This window comes from Lathamus discolor, chromosome 3 (assembly GCF_037157495.1).
Source record: "Lathamus discolor isolate bLatDis1 chromosome 3, bLatDis1.hap1, whole genome shotgun sequence".
NCBI classification, from domain to species: Eukaryota; Metazoa; Chordata; class Aves; order Psittaciformes; family Psittacidae; genus Lathamus; species Lathamus discolor.
The window spans coordinates 100,345,635-100,364,881 of NC_088886.1; the positions used below are offsets into that span (position 1 = coordinate 100,345,635).

Here is a 19,247-nt window from a genome sequence, read left to right on the forward strand (position 1 = left end):
AGAGGCAGAACTTTAGGAAACATTCAGACACTTTCGATGCCCATGTTAGCCAATACTCAAGCAGTGTTTTAGGCTCACAGTTCGTGGTGAGTAAACACCAGTTAAATCCTTTCTTTTCCACAGGGAAGAAAATGCTATAGCACAGCATAGTGTGGAGTGCTGCAAGCCTCTCTTAAGCAACTACATACAGTGTGCCTGCACTTTCAGCTCAGCAATTATCATTCATTCTCTCCTGGTGTAAGTCCTCTTGAACCTTTCAAGCAGGGTCAAAGCCTGCTTGAGAGGTGAGCATTCCTTAATCAAGGAATCGAATAAGGAATTAACTGATTAAAACAAGCTGCTTAATCCTTGTTTTGAGCTACATCTGGCCCAGCCAATACCTTCCCTGCTTCCCACGTGCTGTAGCTGGTGAAGGTACTCGCTTCCTCTTTTCCCTGGCTGGCACAACATTTTTGTTTGTATCCCCATAAAGCAAAGCTTTGGAGCAGAGTTTTCCCCTCTCTGTCTCTGGTGAACACTAAGAATAGACTCCAGTCTCCTGCTGCTGGGCCTGAGTATCACATGGCCCTTTATGCCCTCTTACCTTGGCCTCAATTTTAGTTAGTCTGTTTAATTGGCATATGTTTTGCAGGACATCAGAAAAGAGTATGCACATATTGGATATAAATTCCTTTGAGGGGCCTTGCTGCTTCTGCTAAAGCTCTTTTGTTCCTTTTGTTCCCAAGATCAAACATCCACTCAGATGGAAATCCCGTGGTCTCTGCAAAGCAATGCTTTATGTGTATTGTTAATGGGTGAGAGAGGCTGATATCACACTAGATCCTTTCATGCTACAGCATGTCTCTCCTGTAATATCTTTTATATTCATCATAATGTGGTTTAATGAAGATTAACACTCTGATTTTGCAGCAGCTTAAATCTCTGCCCTTTACATTGTCTACTCATGGATTCATGGGTGGTCTCCCTGTAGGTGAATCAAAGACCCCATTTTTACATCCATATTTACTGACATTCTTTTAACCCATGCTTCACTATTTACAGTAATGACCTTGTAGCAGCATTTTCCCATTCTCTATGTTTGTGAATGTGGAAGGTCTCTACGGCTCTCACTCAGCAGCTTATCTGCAGGCTGACTGACTGCTGTAACCGATACCAGCCCGGCTGCTGGCGTGGCACTGCTAATTCTCCTTTGGCACCTGTTACCGAACTCACACATTTCACAGTGAGGCTGCCTACCCCTGCCAGCACTACTGCAGTTCTGATCTGACAGGTCAGTGCCCATCAGACTTGTTTAGTTACCTCCCAGTCCTTCGTTACACGCAGGCATCAGGATGGAGTTTTCATGCTCTGGTGCAAGTAGAATGAACAGCAAAGAACAAATGCTAACCAAGCATTGATGTGACTTTCACGTTCTTTTGAAAACTTCTTTTTTCCCAATTTCCCCTTTCACACTCTCTCTTAAGCACGGGGAAGTATTTAAAATGTGAGATCTCTATGTTTCAGTTCTAACAGACAGAAAGCTGGCCTACTTACACCATTGACTTCAGAAACACAATTTTTCATTATACTCCATCTTTTATATCACAACCCAAGGCCCTCACAGTCCTGAGATCCGTGTATTTTGTACCACACTTCTATCCAAAAAGTTCATCAGTTTGGAAGGATATAAAATGCGCAAATGAAACAAAAAAAACTTGTTCAAACACTTTTTTATTAGTTAAAAAAAAAAAAAAAAAAAAGATATTTTGGCAGTACCTAGAGATCCCAAGTGCCGGTGCAGACAGATGTGAAATACAGATCAGTGAGCCTGACCAAAAACTCAAAGCAAGCGGGTCTGGAAGCAGAGAAGAAGACACACACCCTGGTACACACCTGCACTTTACTTATGATCAGACGGGTCTGGCTTATATATATTTTACAATTGGTTTATGAAGCAAGTGAAAGACTACAGAGCTTAATATTTTTGTCTACAGTGAGCAGGATTTTCCTGTTGTAGTGTCAGCTAATATTTCCATGTATGCTCTTGGAATGCCATCTCTTGAGCTAGAAGTCCCTAAGCTGATTAATTGCCTTCATTTTCACCCTGTGAGAGAAAGCAAACAGGAAAAAAAGCTAAATATTTTCAGTGAAAAACATATATAAATAAAATCAGGAGAAAAATCAGTGCTGATAGTCACTACATAAAACCCCACAAACAGCTACAAAACAATGAGGACCATCTGTGGTGCAGAAAACGAATGAATTATCCATTCCTTCTGGGAACCAGACACACTCTCACTGTAACTCAGACCTCCAGGAAAAACGAGAGGGTGATTTTGTATGTGATGGAAGTTGAGTTAGCACGGGGCAGGGCTGCCACTGGCAGGAGCATCCAGCATTCTGCTGCCACGTCTACCTCCTGCCCCAACACAGCCTGACAATACTTGTGCAAAGGTGAAGTCAATCAGATTTGCAGGGCTCTTTTGGGGACTGTTAGCAGAGGGGATGATGGCTGGCGGAGGGTGGTAGGTGCAAGCTGAGCTTTCAGGGAGGTTCAAGTACCATGAAAACAATCTGAGTTTCAGAGAACCTGAAAACTGTCGTGTTCAGGTGCATGCCGTGCTGCAGGGCTTGTGGGATGGGCAGCCGAAGGCCTTAGGACTGAAATCGTGAAGGGAATACCACCCGAGAAGCCTTTGTCCCTTTAAAGCATCTATGTTGACTGATAAGAGGTTGTTCTTCCTTGTTCAAGAGCTGAAAGAGCTTGGCCCAGAGGCTGACATTTGCCTCAGGGCTTCAAAAAGACATTACAGGTAGAATAGGTAAAAAAATAAAAGAATTAATTTAAATAGAGGAAAACCTAAAGAAAAATCTACCTGATTTTCTAAAGCTCTTTTAAAGCATGGCTGCAACCAGGAAAAAACTATTCCATGTGACACTAAAATCACAGAAAAGCATTAACTATTATATGTGTGTTTCCACCCCATATCAAAATCAGACCAAAGCAGGCAGCAGATCTGTCCAGTCTGCCACTCATGGCAAATTTTTGGTCCCCAAATTCAAGCAGCAGGAGTGAAAACTGATGAGCTCAGTTTTTTGTCATGAAAGTGGGAATACTGATGGGCTCCACATGTGGCAGCTCTATAACCATAGAAGGCAAAGGGGAGAACACAGAAAAAGCCCATGTGTGCTCTTGAGAGCCCAAGGACTGTGGGAAGTCCTGGCTGTGGCATCACCTTACCTCTCCACCGCCTCCTGTGCCTGTGACGTCTCCTGCCACCTCTGGCTGCTCCGGCGGCGGCTGTGGTGGAGCCAGGTCCTCCTGCCAAGTCACAAGAGAGATGTTTGTCCTTACTGCCACACACAGAGTCATCACACTGATCTTAGAGAGACACTGAGCCTTAGAGAATAGCAGACCTCCTAAGAAGGCTTAGAAGCAGATCTCATAGCAGCTTTCCAGTATCTGAAGGGGGCCTACAGGGATGTTGGGGAGGGACTCTTCATCAGGGACTATAGTGACAGGACAAGGGGTAACGGGTTAAAACTTAAACAGGGGAAGTTTAGATTAGATATAGGGAGGAAGTTCTTTCCTGTTAGGATGGTGAGGCCCTGGAATGGGTTGCCCAGGGAGGCTGTGAATGCTCCATCCCTGGCGGTGTTCAAGGCCAAGTTTGACATAGCCTTGGGTGAGATGGTTTAGTGTGTGGTGTCCCTGCCCATGGCAGGGGGGTTTGAACTAGATGATCTTAAGGTCCTTCCCAACCCTAACTATTCTATGATTCTATGATTTGAGCAGACTGTGCAACATGGGTTTGAGCATTACACACACAGATAAAATATTGGGTTTAATAGGTAACAAATATAGCTCAAAATCAATTTCTCATGCAGCTTGTTAGAGCAAATGTCTATGGAAAAGCAATTCAATTTCTTGCAACCTGGTTTATGGTCTTTTTCATACAGAAAATCAGTTATTTTTCAGAGGTTTTCTTTCCTGTCACTGAGACCAGAGTTTTAACTTCTTCAGTGTGAAGAAATTTGTGAAGAACAAATGAATTTACCTAGAGTACAACAGATCAAGCCTAGCTTTTCCCACATTATTTTACTTACCCTAAGCACTCATTGCACAGACTAATACTAATTTCAGATATAACAGCATTATGGTGGCATTAATGTCTTGCCTCAGACAAACTGTCACTATGGAAGGATAAGCTTTTCTGTGTTTGAAGTCCAAGCTTTTTCATGAGCACTTTGGGCTCTTTTAGCTACTTGCCCATATCTTTCAGTTACCTTCTTATTCTAAGAAGAGAAAAAGATTGTTATCAGGCTATCCCTTTAAATGTGAGTTGGCCACCTGACAAGAGAAGACAAAATCCTGATCATCCTGGATGTGCACAAGGGATGGACAGAAAGCAGGAATGCACCTCTATGGAATCAGTTAGTAAGAGCAGGGAGAAACAAATATCAGGACCTCTATTATCCAGCCACAAGCGACCAGGGAACTCTGCTAAAGTCACAAAGCTTCTGTTCCCTTTGAGCACACATGCCCCGCAGTATCCCTGAATTTTTACTCTTTTCCTACACGAAGTGAGGACCACCATAGAGGGAACCTAATACATATATATTACATGAAGAAAAAGTGAATTTTGCATGGCAGGGAGACATATCATTTAAATTTCAATATTTTGGAAACATGAGACCACTGCTTTCCCTGATGCTGCTGTTGATGCAGTGCAAATCAAATGTCCCTGCCACACCTACTGTGAGCAGAACTTTATGCTCTGTATGTTCTGGGGAACTCCACTCTTCATTTTCACACACATCCTTATTTTCCTGTCCAGTCACAACTGCTCTCATCAGCAGAACACCCCTGCTGCTTTTGGGACTGAATAAGGGAAGAAGAGGTGATGTGAAATAAGAAGACAAAACCAGACAGATTTCACAGATACATAGACATAAGGTAGATCCCATGAGCTGGAAATTGGACTTCAGACCCATTTCTGTCAGGAAGGGGAGCAAGGAGATGTAGCTGTAACCTGGTTATGCTGCCACAGGCTTCCCGCTGTCCATGCAAACTACTGTAGGGATCAATCCACCAAAGGAAGATGATGGCCAAAATATGAGCGGCAGCCCAGTACTGAAGTCTGTTGCAGCTCCAGACATTCCCTTCACCTCCCTGCTGAGAGTCAATTAATTTGTTAAGAGAGCGTGCCATGCACTGAATGTGTCTCTATATGAAAAGCACAGTGTGACTGGGGCTTTTTCCCCTAAGAAACATGCCCTTAATTTGTACTGTGGTGTTGTCTGAAATGATTCTTGCTACTGTCAACCTGATCTGTGTTAAGAAAGCCCAGGTAACCTTAAATCATGCACACTATGGAGACTAATTTCTCATATCCAGTTCCCAGTGCAGCAGGGATCAGAGGCTGTTCAGAAGAGGCCCCCAGTCTGGTGGAGCCTTTCCAAAAGGAGTGAACTCTCCTGTTGTCAGCAGAACAATGTCAACAGGGCTTACTACTCTAAGAGGTTGATCCAGCCACAGGATCCTGTCTATGACTTTAAAACACTTCACATGTGTACAGGTCCGCATAAAATGGCTACACCTTTTAACTCAACGATGCACACTAGGTCAAAGCATGTAAATTGCCTCAAATCGTGTTTGGAAGCTTTACATGCCATTTTTTTGATGGTTAGGTAGAAAGAAAAGAACACTGCAGTGCAAGCCAGTGACAATAGCTGCAACAGCAGGCAATTTGTAGATGTTTTGCACTTGTGGTTTCCAGCTTCCATGTGGAATCATGAAGATGAATCAGAGGTGACTGCTGAAGGTGCTGCACTAGGAAAACTGGGGACAGCTCATAGGAGCACAAGGACAAGTGCAGTGCACCTCACCTTTTTAAAGGGCATGACCACCTCTGTGTGAGCAGGCAGATCAGCTCCGGTAGATGTGGAAACAGCCATGGAAAAGAGGATCCTTCTTCAGGACTATTTTCAGGACACTGCATCCAAGAGCGATGGGTGGGCTGAAGAATCCCTGGTTCAGCTATTGTTGTGCTTATTATACCTCTTAAATTGTGCTCTCTGCCAAGACTCTGCTCCAGAAGGATGAAAGTGACTCATCCGTCTATTTTCAGAAAGGGAAGCAACCATGTTTCTGGAGCGTGTTTCTAAACTGTGTTGGAGGAACCAGCACAATCACAGGATGAAGAGGTGTCAGGCTGCGTTAGGGATGTCATCTCACAGTCTTTTTCTCACGCGCTTCCCACCCTGCTCAGAACAGTGAGCATGAGATGAGGAAGGGCTGCATTCTTCAGCTGGGTGTTAGCTGGCTGGGGATTTTGATGACTAGCCAGGAAAACAATATACAGAGGAGGACCATGTGATGTGAGGGTCTTCACTTTGGATAAAGAGACAGAAGTTCCTGGGTACTGACCCCAGCTGTAGCACTGACTCACAGTGTGATGCTGGGCAAGAAAACAAGGCTGAAAATCCAGCTTCTCTGGAGGACAGCAGCAACTGTGCCATTCCTTTCAGTGCTCATCTCATTAAAAGGGATAAAATGTTCTAAGGGAAAGGCATGTTGCAACCATGAATTAATTAGTAATGCTTCTCCTGCTCTTAAACAGCAAGCAGATTTCCACACACCTCCCCCCTCCAAAATCATGTGTTGTCCTAGAAAAAGTATTTGAAATGAAAAAAATATAATAAATTTGTTTATTATGGGCTGGTTTCTCCCCAACACTGTGTGTGTGTGTGTGTGTGTGTGTGTGTGTGTGTATGCGCGTGTGTGTGTGTGATTTTGGCTAGAGATGAGAGTAAACCAAAGAAGTTTAACATAGTAGCTGAGTGAAACATAAGACCTTAGAGTCTTCACAGGAATTATATTACAGGAATACCATACAAGTTCTAAACTATTTATATATGTATAAATATATTTGTATATAGAATATACACCCTATATAAGGTTTTTTATATATATAAAATACAATATTTCACTAAGGTTATGAAACATAGTTACATGCTCAGATGTTGCTAATGAAAAGCTCAACAAGTTAGGACCTGTCGTTTATAAAAATATTCCTGTGCAAAGTTAAGAGGTCTTACACAGAGTGCACTATAGGCTTCTGGGGTCAGTTATCTTAATATGCTTTTTTAAAAACAGATTTGAAAAGTCCACAGATTTTGAAAGGAAAAAAAAAAGAAAAATCCCAAACCCCCCAAACAAAATAATTACACCTTGATTCTTCAGATTTCTCTATTTCACGGGTTCTATGAAATTCCCTTTTTCAGCTCAGCAAATGTTTTGTATGCTCTGCTGGCCAAGTCCATACATGAAATGGAATTTATATTTTTATCCATATCATGTTATAGGCCAGTGATTTTTTTTTCCATCCCCCAAAATTCTGAGATAAACAAACTTATCAGGATTATCTTCCTTATCTAACAGAGAAAGCATGCAGAGTCGAAATGTTGGATGCATCAAAACCTCAACAAATTTAGTGGCAAGCAAGATTTCTCTGTTCTTTTTATTATTATTATTATCATCAGTATTTTAAGGCCGTAAAACCAGAAAGATTCGCTGGAAACCTGATCTGCTACAAATTTAACAGCCCGCAACAGGACATCAGTTGCATAAGGCAGAGAAAGGTTCAGCCTCCTGTAGTGCTCTTGACCTTGGGCGTTGGAGCAAAAGCAATGCTACTTGGCAGCATCCCCAAACCACTCCCTTGTAAAGCCTCAGGCAACCTGACAGGTCCTATGGACGGGCTGTCCTGGATAGGTTTCGGGCTGAATGTGCCCTGAGTGATGCTGACAGCTCTGAGTAAGAGGTCAACCCATGATTAAAGTGAGTGGACCCACTGACAGGACAGACAGACAGGAGCACAGGATTCATGTCTTCCAGTACAAACCTGGTGGACTCTTGGAGTAGCTTTGTTTTCACCCAGTTCGTAGCCAGACTCTCTTAGGGTTTTTCCTGGGGCTGCTTTTACAAACAATACATATTTAATAATGCTTACTCTTTATTATCCTACAGAATTACTGAGGCACAAACCTTTAGCCATGAAGCACACACACAGTCTTGCAGACTTTAAGGCTTCACCAGTGCCTCCAACTCAGCTCTCCTCCATGTGAAAAATGTACACCTGGAAGCACTGATGAGGCAGAGGGAAGCACAGAAAAAGTGCCGTAGGCAGAGTACCCCACTCCATGCTGCGTTTGTAGTCTCCCCTGCTCCATGGGATGCTGAAGGATACCACTGGGGTGCATTGCCACATCAGTGAAGAAGCTTGAATACAAAGGCTGAAGCTTGCATACAAAGGAGAAAAGTTTCGACTATTTAGTGTATTTAATTGTAAGCTAGTGCAGTTGTTGATTTCCCTGCTTCTCCTGCTTAGCAGCTCTGCTCTCGGTGGCCTCTCAGCTACCCTTGGTTACTCTCTCCTAGTGGCACTTGTCCTGCCCAAACAAACTTAAATAGGGAGGTCACTCGTCAGTTTCTGCTTCTAATTCCTTTGGTGCGACTGTCTTAGTGTCAGTGGCGTCGCGGGGTTTAAGGGAGCAAAATATGAACATCAACCGTTCATATTCAAAATGTGCAGTTGTTATGAAAGCGATAAGCTACGGCACGAGTACGGTACACATGCGCTAGATTGAGCACAGACAGAAACAACGTGATCCAGTGAACGCGCCCAGCAGTTGCACACAGCTGACAACTGCTCAAAGACTTAATGAAATCAAAAAAAGATCAAACCCAATTCAAAATGACAGAGCCATGAACTGACAACTAAACCATATAAAAACTGACACAGCAAATAGATCGAAGGGAAGATCTGGGTAGAGGGCATAGGGAAGCATCAGCTACTGGGAAAATTATTCCAGTCCCCAAGGGATGCGTTGTGAGTGTGAGTGTGCATGTACATGCGCTTGCTCCCAACCACGTGGTGTCTGCAATGCAGCAGACTTTGTGCTGTGTCATGTAGACAAAGAATTAATCCTCTTCTAAGACAGGGGCGTTTAGTGGGTGGTTACATCACTAAAATCCCTTAATGTTCCCCCTTGGGACTGGGATGATTGCAGAGCCACAGACAAAACACATTACTGATGGGTCTCATTCCTTTGCATATCAGAAAAATTGTGGAGGGTTCATAGTCTCCTAACTTACATATCTTTCAGTTTATACTTAAAAAGTCCTCTAAATGAGCCAATACTTTCTTGTACTCAGCAGTGACCAGGCTAGTGCTAAAGCCCTACTAGGTGATGCCAACGCTACTTGAGGTTGCTCTCATCTGATGCCTGTCACCCCTCCACAGGCATAGAGTTATTTCAGCCCTGTTTCTTTCTACCTGGCTCCAAGTGCTCCCACTGAGGACAGCAAGGAGCTGTCAACTAACGTTGTCCATGCATGTCCACATTTCAGTGCCCGCCACATCCTGCAAAAGGTATGAATTCTTCCCTATGGCCAAGGTCACCATCTGATACACCCACAGAGCTCAACCACCCTGCGTCTGCTGCCCCAAGCAAATTTAATTCAGAATCCTTAGGAGTTCCCCACTCCTTGCTAGTATGTGCCTGCCACTGACCCCAGCTGTCAAATGTACAGACTAAATGTCAACAAGCTTTCTGTAATTGATATTAATACTGGGAATGCTCAGCTAGGGACATGCCTCCTGGGCCACTCAACTCCCCAGATTTGAATCATTCCATTGCAGTGCTCGGTGTCATGCATTCACAAAGATTCTATGGCGTTTTAAACACCCCTATATAAAGTCAGCAGGAAACAACACTGGAGACAGTTGAAAACATAAATAAGATGCTAGAAACTGCTCTTTGCAGTTAGACAGAAGGAGGACGGGGTGGAGCATAAACAAGTCTCAGGACTGGATGTAACAGCTCTCTGAAACTTCAGGGCCTGAAATGCTTGTGTATAATTCCATGATTGTGAGATTATAACAGTAGGTATTGTTTTTTTAAACAGGTAACTGCTATACCTTATCACTCCTCTCAGTGTATCTCCAGTGGGTCTCTCAATTGCATTATGGTGCCTGGTGCTGCTCTTGGCAGCCTCTGGCTATATTTTCCATCACCAAATTGTGCAGCACAATAGGAACAGACCTGGAGAAAACAGCTGGTGCCAAGAGCCCAACACAACCCTTCCACTCCTTTCAGGGCCCTCCCTCCAGAGCAGCTCTGGCTCTGAGGCAATTAACCATTAGCAGTTGGGATGCACTTGGTGTGCATATGGAGCTCAATCTTCCGTGTTATTGCTGTCTGAAAGGTATCTAGCAGATGTGACTGAAGTATGGCGAGTGAGGATAGCTACGAGACTCACACTCCTAATTTAAACTGAACGAGTAAAGTAGATGACCTCTCTCTTTCACACATTTTCCTAAATTTCGTTCTCCTATGACTTCTTTTGCCTTGTTTTTCCTGTTTTCCTCCTGCTGTCCACCTCTGCTATTTGGCATAACACCATGTTACTGCATCCAAAGCCATTCCCTGTCTCCCTCATTTACTCTGCCCTTTGGCTCATGACACTTCCTACTTTATTTCTTGATCAATCCCCATTTTAACACTAAGCAGACAGACATCAATGAAGATGTAAGAATGACAGTTCAGATGCAGCTGGAAAACTTACAGCTTTTGTATACTGCTTACAGCCTGCATAACCCAGAACCACTACTAGGGTGAAAGAACCTCTGATTTTTTAAGGGCCTACCTGCACAAGGGTAAAAGCAGATAACATTGACCTGTTTGAGGTATGACAGTAACACGTGTAAGTTGTAGGTCATCAGTCTTTGAGGGGGGCTCTTATTTAGGACAAAATAGACTATTGCTGTTGCTCAGTCCTTGCCAGAAGGGGAAACAGTTTGGTATCAAGAGGATGGATTTCTACCATCAGCAAATTCCTGGGTCAGCCACCCTGTACCCAGTCAGTCAAAAGGTAAAAGGGGGTTGTCTGGCCCCGTGGAATTAGGAATCACTGTTTGCACTGCTGCAGCCTAACTGCTGCTCCCTGAGGGAACAAAGATTAAACTTATCCCAAGGGCTTAGCACAACTTCTGTATCTGCTGGTTTCACATGCTTTCAGGAGAACATTTTGCGTCATCTGTAGCTGCTGGCCTTTTTTGTTAGGCTATTCTCTCAGGATTTATATGCTGTGCAGAAGTTTTGTTTCACATCACAATGTGTTTACATGCAGGTCAGGAAATTCATCAGCAAACTGTGTGAACAATTAAAACAACTTTGGCCAACCTCATTTTGCTTTGATTCTGGGTTTGGGTTTGCTGTGACTCATCTACCTCATGTTGCTATCAATGCCATTGATCACAGCTCTCTGAAGAGCGGAAATGCAGCCAGGCTTACCAAAGAACTGCCAACTGTTAGCCTCAAGTACAGTACAAATGGTTGTGGTTTGTTACCACCCAGTAAAAGCATCTTCTCTGATGATCAACTCTGCCTTCATCTAGGGGGTTGTTCTGTTCCTTCACATCCCCTTTAAGCCCTCATTTGAAGCAACCCAGTTTGTCAAGTTAGGCTGGAGGACAGAAGATGCCTCGTCCTAATCTGGTTTAACCAGTGAACAGTCTGTCCCGTGGCCTTTATGAACCAGTTGTCAAAGTGAGCACAGAGCAGAGCAGGAGCTTCAGGCTCCCTGCTTGAATTGCTGCTGCCCTCTGCTGCCTGCAGAGTGGCTGGGCTGGGGTCGAGGTGTGAGGGCAAAGCTTTGCTCCTGCTCTTTCACACCCCTCACCTCCCTCAGCTCTGACCCTGGCCACATGCCCACTGCAGCCTGGACCGCCTTCTACTCAAGTCCCTGGGAAGAATGCTTATCTACATTCATCAGAAAACAGGGAGCTGGGCTCTTGCCAGCAGTGCCTGCTGACGGGACAGGACACAATGGGCATGAGTTGATTAACGTGCCCATCTGAACGTACGAAAACACTTTTTTTCCCATGAGAGTGGTCAAACACTGGCACAGGTTGGTCAGGGATATTGTAGAATCTCCATCTGTGGAGATATTCAAAACCCAACCAAATACAGTCCTGGGCAACATGCTCTCATTACCCTAAGGGAGTTGGACTAGATTATCTCAAGTGGTCCCTTCCAAACTAAATGATTCTGTGATTATGTTAGCATTATACAGTATTATTAAACATTGTATCAAAGCAGGCATTGCTGAAACCCTCTCACTGAATAGGTAAAACCATCATTTGCAAGTGTTTCAGCAATCTGCTCTACTGGGAAGTGTGTCTGCTCGTGGCAGGGGGGTTAGAATTCGATGATCTTTAAGATTCCTTCCAACACAAACCATTCTATGATTCTATATTTAAATGTAACCCAAAGATGACTCTTCCACCCTGAATATTGCTGAAGAAACAAGCATACCTTTTTTACAACTCCTGTAGTGGCCACGATGGTCTCTGCTCCTTCTACAGTCTTGTTTGCCACTGTGTTCACGCTGGCTACTACAGCTTCTCCCACCACATTGGCCTGCTCTTTGGTCTTCTCAGCAACTGAGCAACAAAAGCAGAAAGTCAATGAGCCAGGCACTGCCAAAAGGCTGCCAAGTTCACTAGGACAATAAAACGTTTGTACTGAGGTAAGACAAGAAATTGGCCCTGCTACAGTCCCTGTTTCATTTTCTTTTCTATGAGATCACATCTGAATTTAGATTATGTAGATGAGGGTTTTGCCTGACTCAAAATGCTGCTCAGAGAGCAGCTCTGCAGCTTGCCAGGCTTTGTGGACAACTGGAGAATGAAAAATTCACTGTAAGATACTAAGAGACATTTGTGTAAATAAGGTATTTTGCATTGCAGATGGCATATCACCTCTATCAGGGCACCTTCTGTTGGATTTAATACACCTGGGGAAAAAATTAAATTAATCATTAAATTCTCCAGGGAAAGGATCCATTCATCTCCTTTGAAGGCAGTCCACTCAGCTTCCCTGCCTTGGAGCTTGGGATACCTAGAAGGATCTCTTTGGGTCTCTGACTCTGGGACTGCCTGTCAGGAGTGTCTCAAAGACAACAGTTTCAGCCTGCCAGGACCCTCTCTGCATGCTAGGCAGCATCCTTGACATTGTGAAATGTCTAAATTGCTGTGAATCATCTGAATCTGCCAAGCAACATCTGTTAGATGTTTTTCGACCTGCTCTGCTGATTAAATATTTTCCCTCATCCACGTGCACTTGCAAATGCCAGACCCTGAACCATCACTCCTAGAAAACATCCTCCATTCGTCAAATGGAAGGTCACGCAGATCACTGCTGCCCTCCAGAGACCTTCCATTTGGCAGGAGTGATGGCCTCATCCAGAGGTCCAGCAACCCATCACAGATTTCCGTGTCTCTCCCAGGGCTGCAGTCTTACCTGAGGTCACGCTTTGCACTACGCCTTCCTTGGTTTTGGTACCTGGGAAAGGAAACACACACCCCATCAGTGCTAGCTGGCAAAGAACCCCCTGGTTTTTGGACATGGATGGCTTTCTGTTCTTACGAGGTGCAGTGGAGAGCCATGGTGCTGCCAGCACCTCCTGCAAAGACATAACAATTTGGAGGGCCAGCGGAAGGGATCAGCTCCCTTCCCCAATAAAGTCAGAGTTGGACAACTTCAACTGCAAATTGTCTGGAGATGCCTAGACCTGAAAAATCTTGATAATACCATGCTGAAGTATGAAAAATTGTCCCTGGGATGTTTCCAAAATGAAAAGGACAACTGAGTGGAGGTAAATCAATGTTAAGCTAATTGTAAACACGAATGTACATTAAGTCACCTAGCGAAATAGGACTTACGTCAGTCTTTCAAGACAAGGAATCACATCCGTGACTCTTCCGTGCCTTTCAGCAGGATACGTGACTACAGTGAACACTTAAAAGCTTCATTCTATACCTATAATAAAGACTCTGGAGAAACCCGAGGCTGAATTTTCAGAACAACCAACCACCTACAACGTACGTACGTACTTGCTAGATTCCCATGTCAGTGCCTCAAACTAGGCTGTAAGCGCCTGCTCACAGTGATAAACAGAATGCAGATGTTTTAAACTCAAAATTATGAAGTATACCATATGTATGCTTACATTGTAATTTATCTTGCTGTTCACAAGGCAAGGATGTGAAGATCAACAGGATGTGTAGGCATTCAGTTTGCAATGCAAATAGCCCTTAAGGAATAATTAATCTCTGCAGTTTTCCTCCATGCTTGAAGTGACCTGCTATACATCCCTTCTATTTGTATACTGTTGCACATAGTGGGTTAAATTATGTGGTAGATAGGCAGCCCTTGCAGTAACTAGATGCTTTTTCACATTACAAAAATAAAGGATCAAGTTTATCTCTGTTGGAAGTTAAACCAACAAATGCCAAGAGGTTCCACTGGTCTCACTTTACCGTATTTTGTAAATCATCTGCACATATACAGGCTCCAGTTTCCTGTACTGATACAACAAAAGGATTTTTATGGCCAACTGTCAAAGCGATAGAAATAAAGAGTCAGGCACATCTTTAACTCCAGGGGTACTGGAGCATCCATGGGTGTGGTGGGATAAATCAGCTACAAACCACATCTCGCTCTTGCTGAGAGCCTGAAAAGCAAAACAGGTGCAGCACCCTGATAACAACAGATCCAGCCCAGCTCTGTTCTGCTCGATACGTGTTATGCACTATTGAAAGTAATTCTCAATTGTTGATTTATTTTGGTGGTTGTAAGCATTGCCTGGGTGGAACAAAGCTGGTTTACTGCAATAATGCTATCAACATTTCACTCCACCCTCCCAAACTGTGTTCAGACTGAAGAGATGAAGTCTTTTTACTTTATACTTGTTACTGTTCTAAATGGCAGTTCCTACTGATGCATACTATAGGTGTGCACTGCTGTGAACTGGGCTGAAGAATGATGCCCATGATATACATACATGACAGGAGCACAGCAGCGAGCAGAGCAGATACAAGTCTCAAGCCATGAACATGAACTCCTGAGTGGGCCAAATGTACACAGTTCAATTCAGACACCATCTTGCTTCAGTTTCCCTCCCAGTGCCATTCCAACCGAAGCCTGCCACAATACTGATTCGACATACAAAGTCATCTCACGTCAGACACAGATGTTCAAGCTTAGCCCTTCTTTGCTCTTCTTTTGGTCAAAGAGCGGTTGTTAGGCAAGCAAAGTATGTAATTGCTGTACTAACCTTTGCATATGTTTCAGTTTTGCAGTAAACATGCTTAGTGAGACAGGAGGTGGACTTCTGTATATTTTTGTCCAGACTTTTGAATTAAGATGATTATCTGGGCTCAGTTCCTTCCCAAGGGGAGTGGGTGGGTGACATGGTTTTTGATGTTCCAAAACGGAGGGATGCAGGTAGAAGAAACACCTTGGCATCCGCTTCCCAACAGAAGCAGTGGCACTGGGAAGTGCCTGTGCTGCAGCCTGGGGAGAGCTTGCCTCATCTTCCTGATCCACAGCCCTGACCACACCCAATGACTCAGGCTCAGCATCCATTATTCACCACATGAAACCTGACCTTCTGGTGCATACCCTTGCCAGCCACCCGAATCCGTTGAATCAGAAAGCAATCAACTGATGCTCAATCTCATTTCACTCATTAGTCCTTGCCTGCAGCTTGTGTACACAGAATTAAAAGAGGCAGGATGCATGAACTTTTGAGCGCTGTGAGTCATCTCTAAGAGCTTTGGTATATCAAGGGTGCGACCAAGGTGGTGGAGTGCTGTGCAGTGGGAAAAGGTTTATGGTAGAAGAGAGTATTTTGATGGGCTGTAAGTCCCGTGGGAGTTCATTCTTCATAGAGAAACTCTGTTTATGTAAAGCTTGGTGCCCTGGGGCTTTCTGCAACATGTGTGGTTGAAAGCTGTTCTGGAAACCTAGAAGTATATTCTTTGTTGAGGCTTCCTGAATTATAGTATTAAAGGTTACTAATGACCTTATACTCAATACTCTGGTGCAGCTTTGCATTAACTTCATTAACTTCAGCACCACTTACCCCCTATTTAAACCAAATAAAAAAAGACATCCCATCAAATCAGCTGCTGGACACACATTAACTGTGCCACTTCGGTACAACCAGAGGCTGTTACAGTTTGGAGAGCAGACTGTGATTTTACTAAGTGCAAAGGTGGCCCATGCTACAGGAGTTCTCCCTCTCTCCTTTTGTGCGCCCTTTTCTCCCCCCTATCTATTCAGCAAGCCACATGGTGGGGTAGAAGCACCTCATGCTCATGACTCCCCCAGCAATAGCCATATGTCCAACCAGCTCAGCTGTGAACCGCACTGCAGCACAGGAGGAAGGCATCTCCGGCCCTGGCATGGGTTGTGGGAACTGAACCTGCGGGGCTCAGAGGGGAGGGATGAGGTGGCTGCAGTGCCCTGGTGATGCTGTTTGCTCCAGGCGGATGCCTCTGAATAAGCATCATTTTGTTCTCCTGGGGTGGCAGCAAGTGACTCATCGGGTGCTGTAGTCATGTCCAGACATCTGGAATCCTCCTTGGAGAGTCAGCAGTGAGTTAACACAAACCTGAATGAAAGTCAAGGATCCACTTCATCCATCCTAGGCTTTGGGGTTTTCCCTCCCTTTCCTGATGCTCTGAAAGGACCTTAAAGATTTTATACAAGTATTATTTTCTCCTAGCATCCAAAAATGCAGGATGCGACATGTAACACTCTAGACCAAGCGGCTGGGACAGGGGTCTGCAAAGGAAGAAGCAGGGAAGGAACAGTTCAGGTCTGTGATTAACTCTTCATGTGGCACAGAGTGAGAAAAGGCAGCATGAACACACTAATCATTCTAGTTTTAATCAATACACTTGGCTCCCACTTCCTCTTCTTACTTAAAAATCAATTCTCTGAGCTAATCAGCCTTTATTTATCCTGCCTGTGAAAGACTGTTTTTTTTCCAAAGGGCTGAGCATTCTGCAGCATGCAACAGGAACTGAATCAGCCAAGGCAGAGCACTATGCAGTGCATGACAGGGCAGGAATTGGCACTATACCAAGAAGCCAAATCAAAAACATAAGAGGAGAAAGCACTGAATTTTCACCTTGATCCTTATTGGAGCCTTATTCCAAGATTTAGGTTTTAAGAAGGTTTTTATAAAACTTCATTGAAAAGGTCAGGATCTCATAAGCAGACTTTACCTCATGGCTGTGCAAAACTGAAACCCAGGCCACAGTATGGAGATGTACCAGATCACTGAACAGAGATGCGAGGAATTATGTATAAAGGTTCAGAATAACCTGTCTGGCACCCTCAAATCAGGAAGCAGCCGGAGCAGGAGTGATGCCATGATTTGACACCTAGGTGTGACGTTTTGCAGGCTGGTGCTTCAGCTGTTTACATGGATGCTGTTTACCTTTTTGCCTCGTGAGTTAGCTTCAGATTGAAATGTGAACTGTTACACATGTTCATTTACAGCACGCCAGTATTTGAGTATTTGAAATTTCAGGATGAAAACATTATCAGATCTCCTACACAGAAAATTGGTATTTCATTTGTAATGTACAAATTTGTATCTGTAGCTATTGTCAGGAGAGGTGTTTCAAATATAGTAGCTACATACAGCTATGGATGTCTCAGCACAACAGCAGGAAGAGCCCGTATGCAAACTTTCCTACTAAACACCCCCTCTCTCACGTATCTAGTACACATAAAACGCTGTGTGATGCAGTAATCAGCAGTGGGGTAATCAGTCTTGAGAACCTAAGACTTCATAGATTCTACGTTATCTGGAATATCTGATCATCCAGCCATATAATTGAATGTGCTAGATGGTGGATATAGTGGGTTTCGAGGGTGACCTTGAAAAGGGAAGTTTCTGAAACAGCACATTAGCTGTGAGAGAGGTCTCTAGGCAGGACATCAGTCATGCTGTTTTCCAGATCCTATCCTTTGGGCAAAACTAATCTGGGCAACTCTTGTAAAGCAAGGTTAATGCGTCAGTCAACAAGAGGGTTTCAAGATAAAGTGGTATGTTTGTGGGGAAACAGATGCATCCTGCAATCCCCAGTTAATAACCCTGCTGGCTTCTCTCAGGGACCTCCTCAGCATGCCTCTCACAGCATGGAGGTGAGGCAGAGACCAGCAGTGCTCTGATGCTCGGAGAGCGAGTGACTCACCCTGCAAACAACCAGCAAACAGTCATAACAGAAACCGTCCACCTGGGCATCTGCTCCTTAACATTGCACTAGTTCTGCATCCCCTGAAGTAGTGGTTGTTTCTCTGTCTAATCTACGGATGGGGAAACTGAGGCACGGGGAGGATGTGGCACTCCAGGCTTACACAGCAACTCTGTGACACAGCTGAAGATGCTATCCAGACCTCCCACCGTTCACTCCCAAGCTTTAGCCACAAAAAAAACTCCCTCAGACATCCTCAGGGATAATCTACACAGCAGTTCATGCTTAAAATACAGTTTGAAAACAGTCTCTCTTACCTACATACATCACCCCTTCTTTAGTCTTCTCAGCAGCTTCTGTCACTCCCTGTTTGGTCTTTTCTGCAGCAGCTACCACACCTTCTTTAGCAATGGAGAAACCTTTCTTAAAGACATCCATTCTTGTTGCTTAATAGAGTATTATCTGGATGATCTGAGTGAGGGACAGGAGCAAAAAGCACCTTGAGACTGGGACTGCAGCTTCACCCTCAGCGAACACTCAGTTTCTCTGCCAGTCTCTGCCTTTGCTCTTACTCCTCTGCTGGATGAAGGCAGTGTGGCAAACCTCGCATCCTTTGCCGTCTCTTATTGATGAAGTGCACTGCAGTGTAGCCAATACCTGTGAACAGCTGATACTGAAATATTAATGATATGGATGTGCTTGTGAAGATTTAAGAGGGAAGGGGGAGAGGAGGACAACGACACCAGTCGGTAAAGGACTGTCTGGAAAATTTCCAGACAGATAAAGCTTTCAAGATATTCTGCAGTGCTCTCATTCAAGGATGCTCTCATGTGAAGAGGGACTTTTTATCTGAAGAGCTAAGCTCCTGAAAGGGCATCTCCTGAGGCTGCAGCAGGAGGCAAACACAAGCTCTCCCCTGGGTTCCCAGGGGCTGGAGAGCATGTAAAACTGGAAGCAAACAAACCGGGTCAGGTTTCTTGCTCTGGCAGTTACCAGAACCCACCCTGCACAAAACAGTTACAAGAACATTATTCCTAGTAAATACTGAGGGAAAAAAGGGAACCAACTTCCCTTGGAGCTCAAGTGAAGCAAGCTAGAAGTCCCACTTGCCATGTTTGTCAAGTCTGAAGGCACTTAGCATGA

General features: G+C 44.3%; 1 protein-coding gene across 1 annotated transcript; it reads right to left on the reverse strand.

Moving 5' to 3' along the window:
* Positions 1–1,862: 1,862 nt before the first annotated feature.
* On the reverse strand, positions 1,863–18,874 carry SNCG (synuclein gamma). Its single transcript, XM_065670817.1, has 5 exons — positions 18,422–18,874; positions 13,351–13,392; positions 12,364–12,491; positions 3,221–3,301; positions 1,863–2,083 (listed from the first exon to the last, which is right to left on the reverse strand). Exons 1-5 carry the CDS (start codon positions 18,540–18,542, stop codon positions 2,063–2,065), a joined length of 393 nt encoding a protein of 130 aa, XP_065526889.1. The 5' UTR covers positions 18,543–18,874; the 3' UTR covers positions 1,863–2,062.
* Positions 18,875–19,247: the final 373 nt, after the last annotated feature.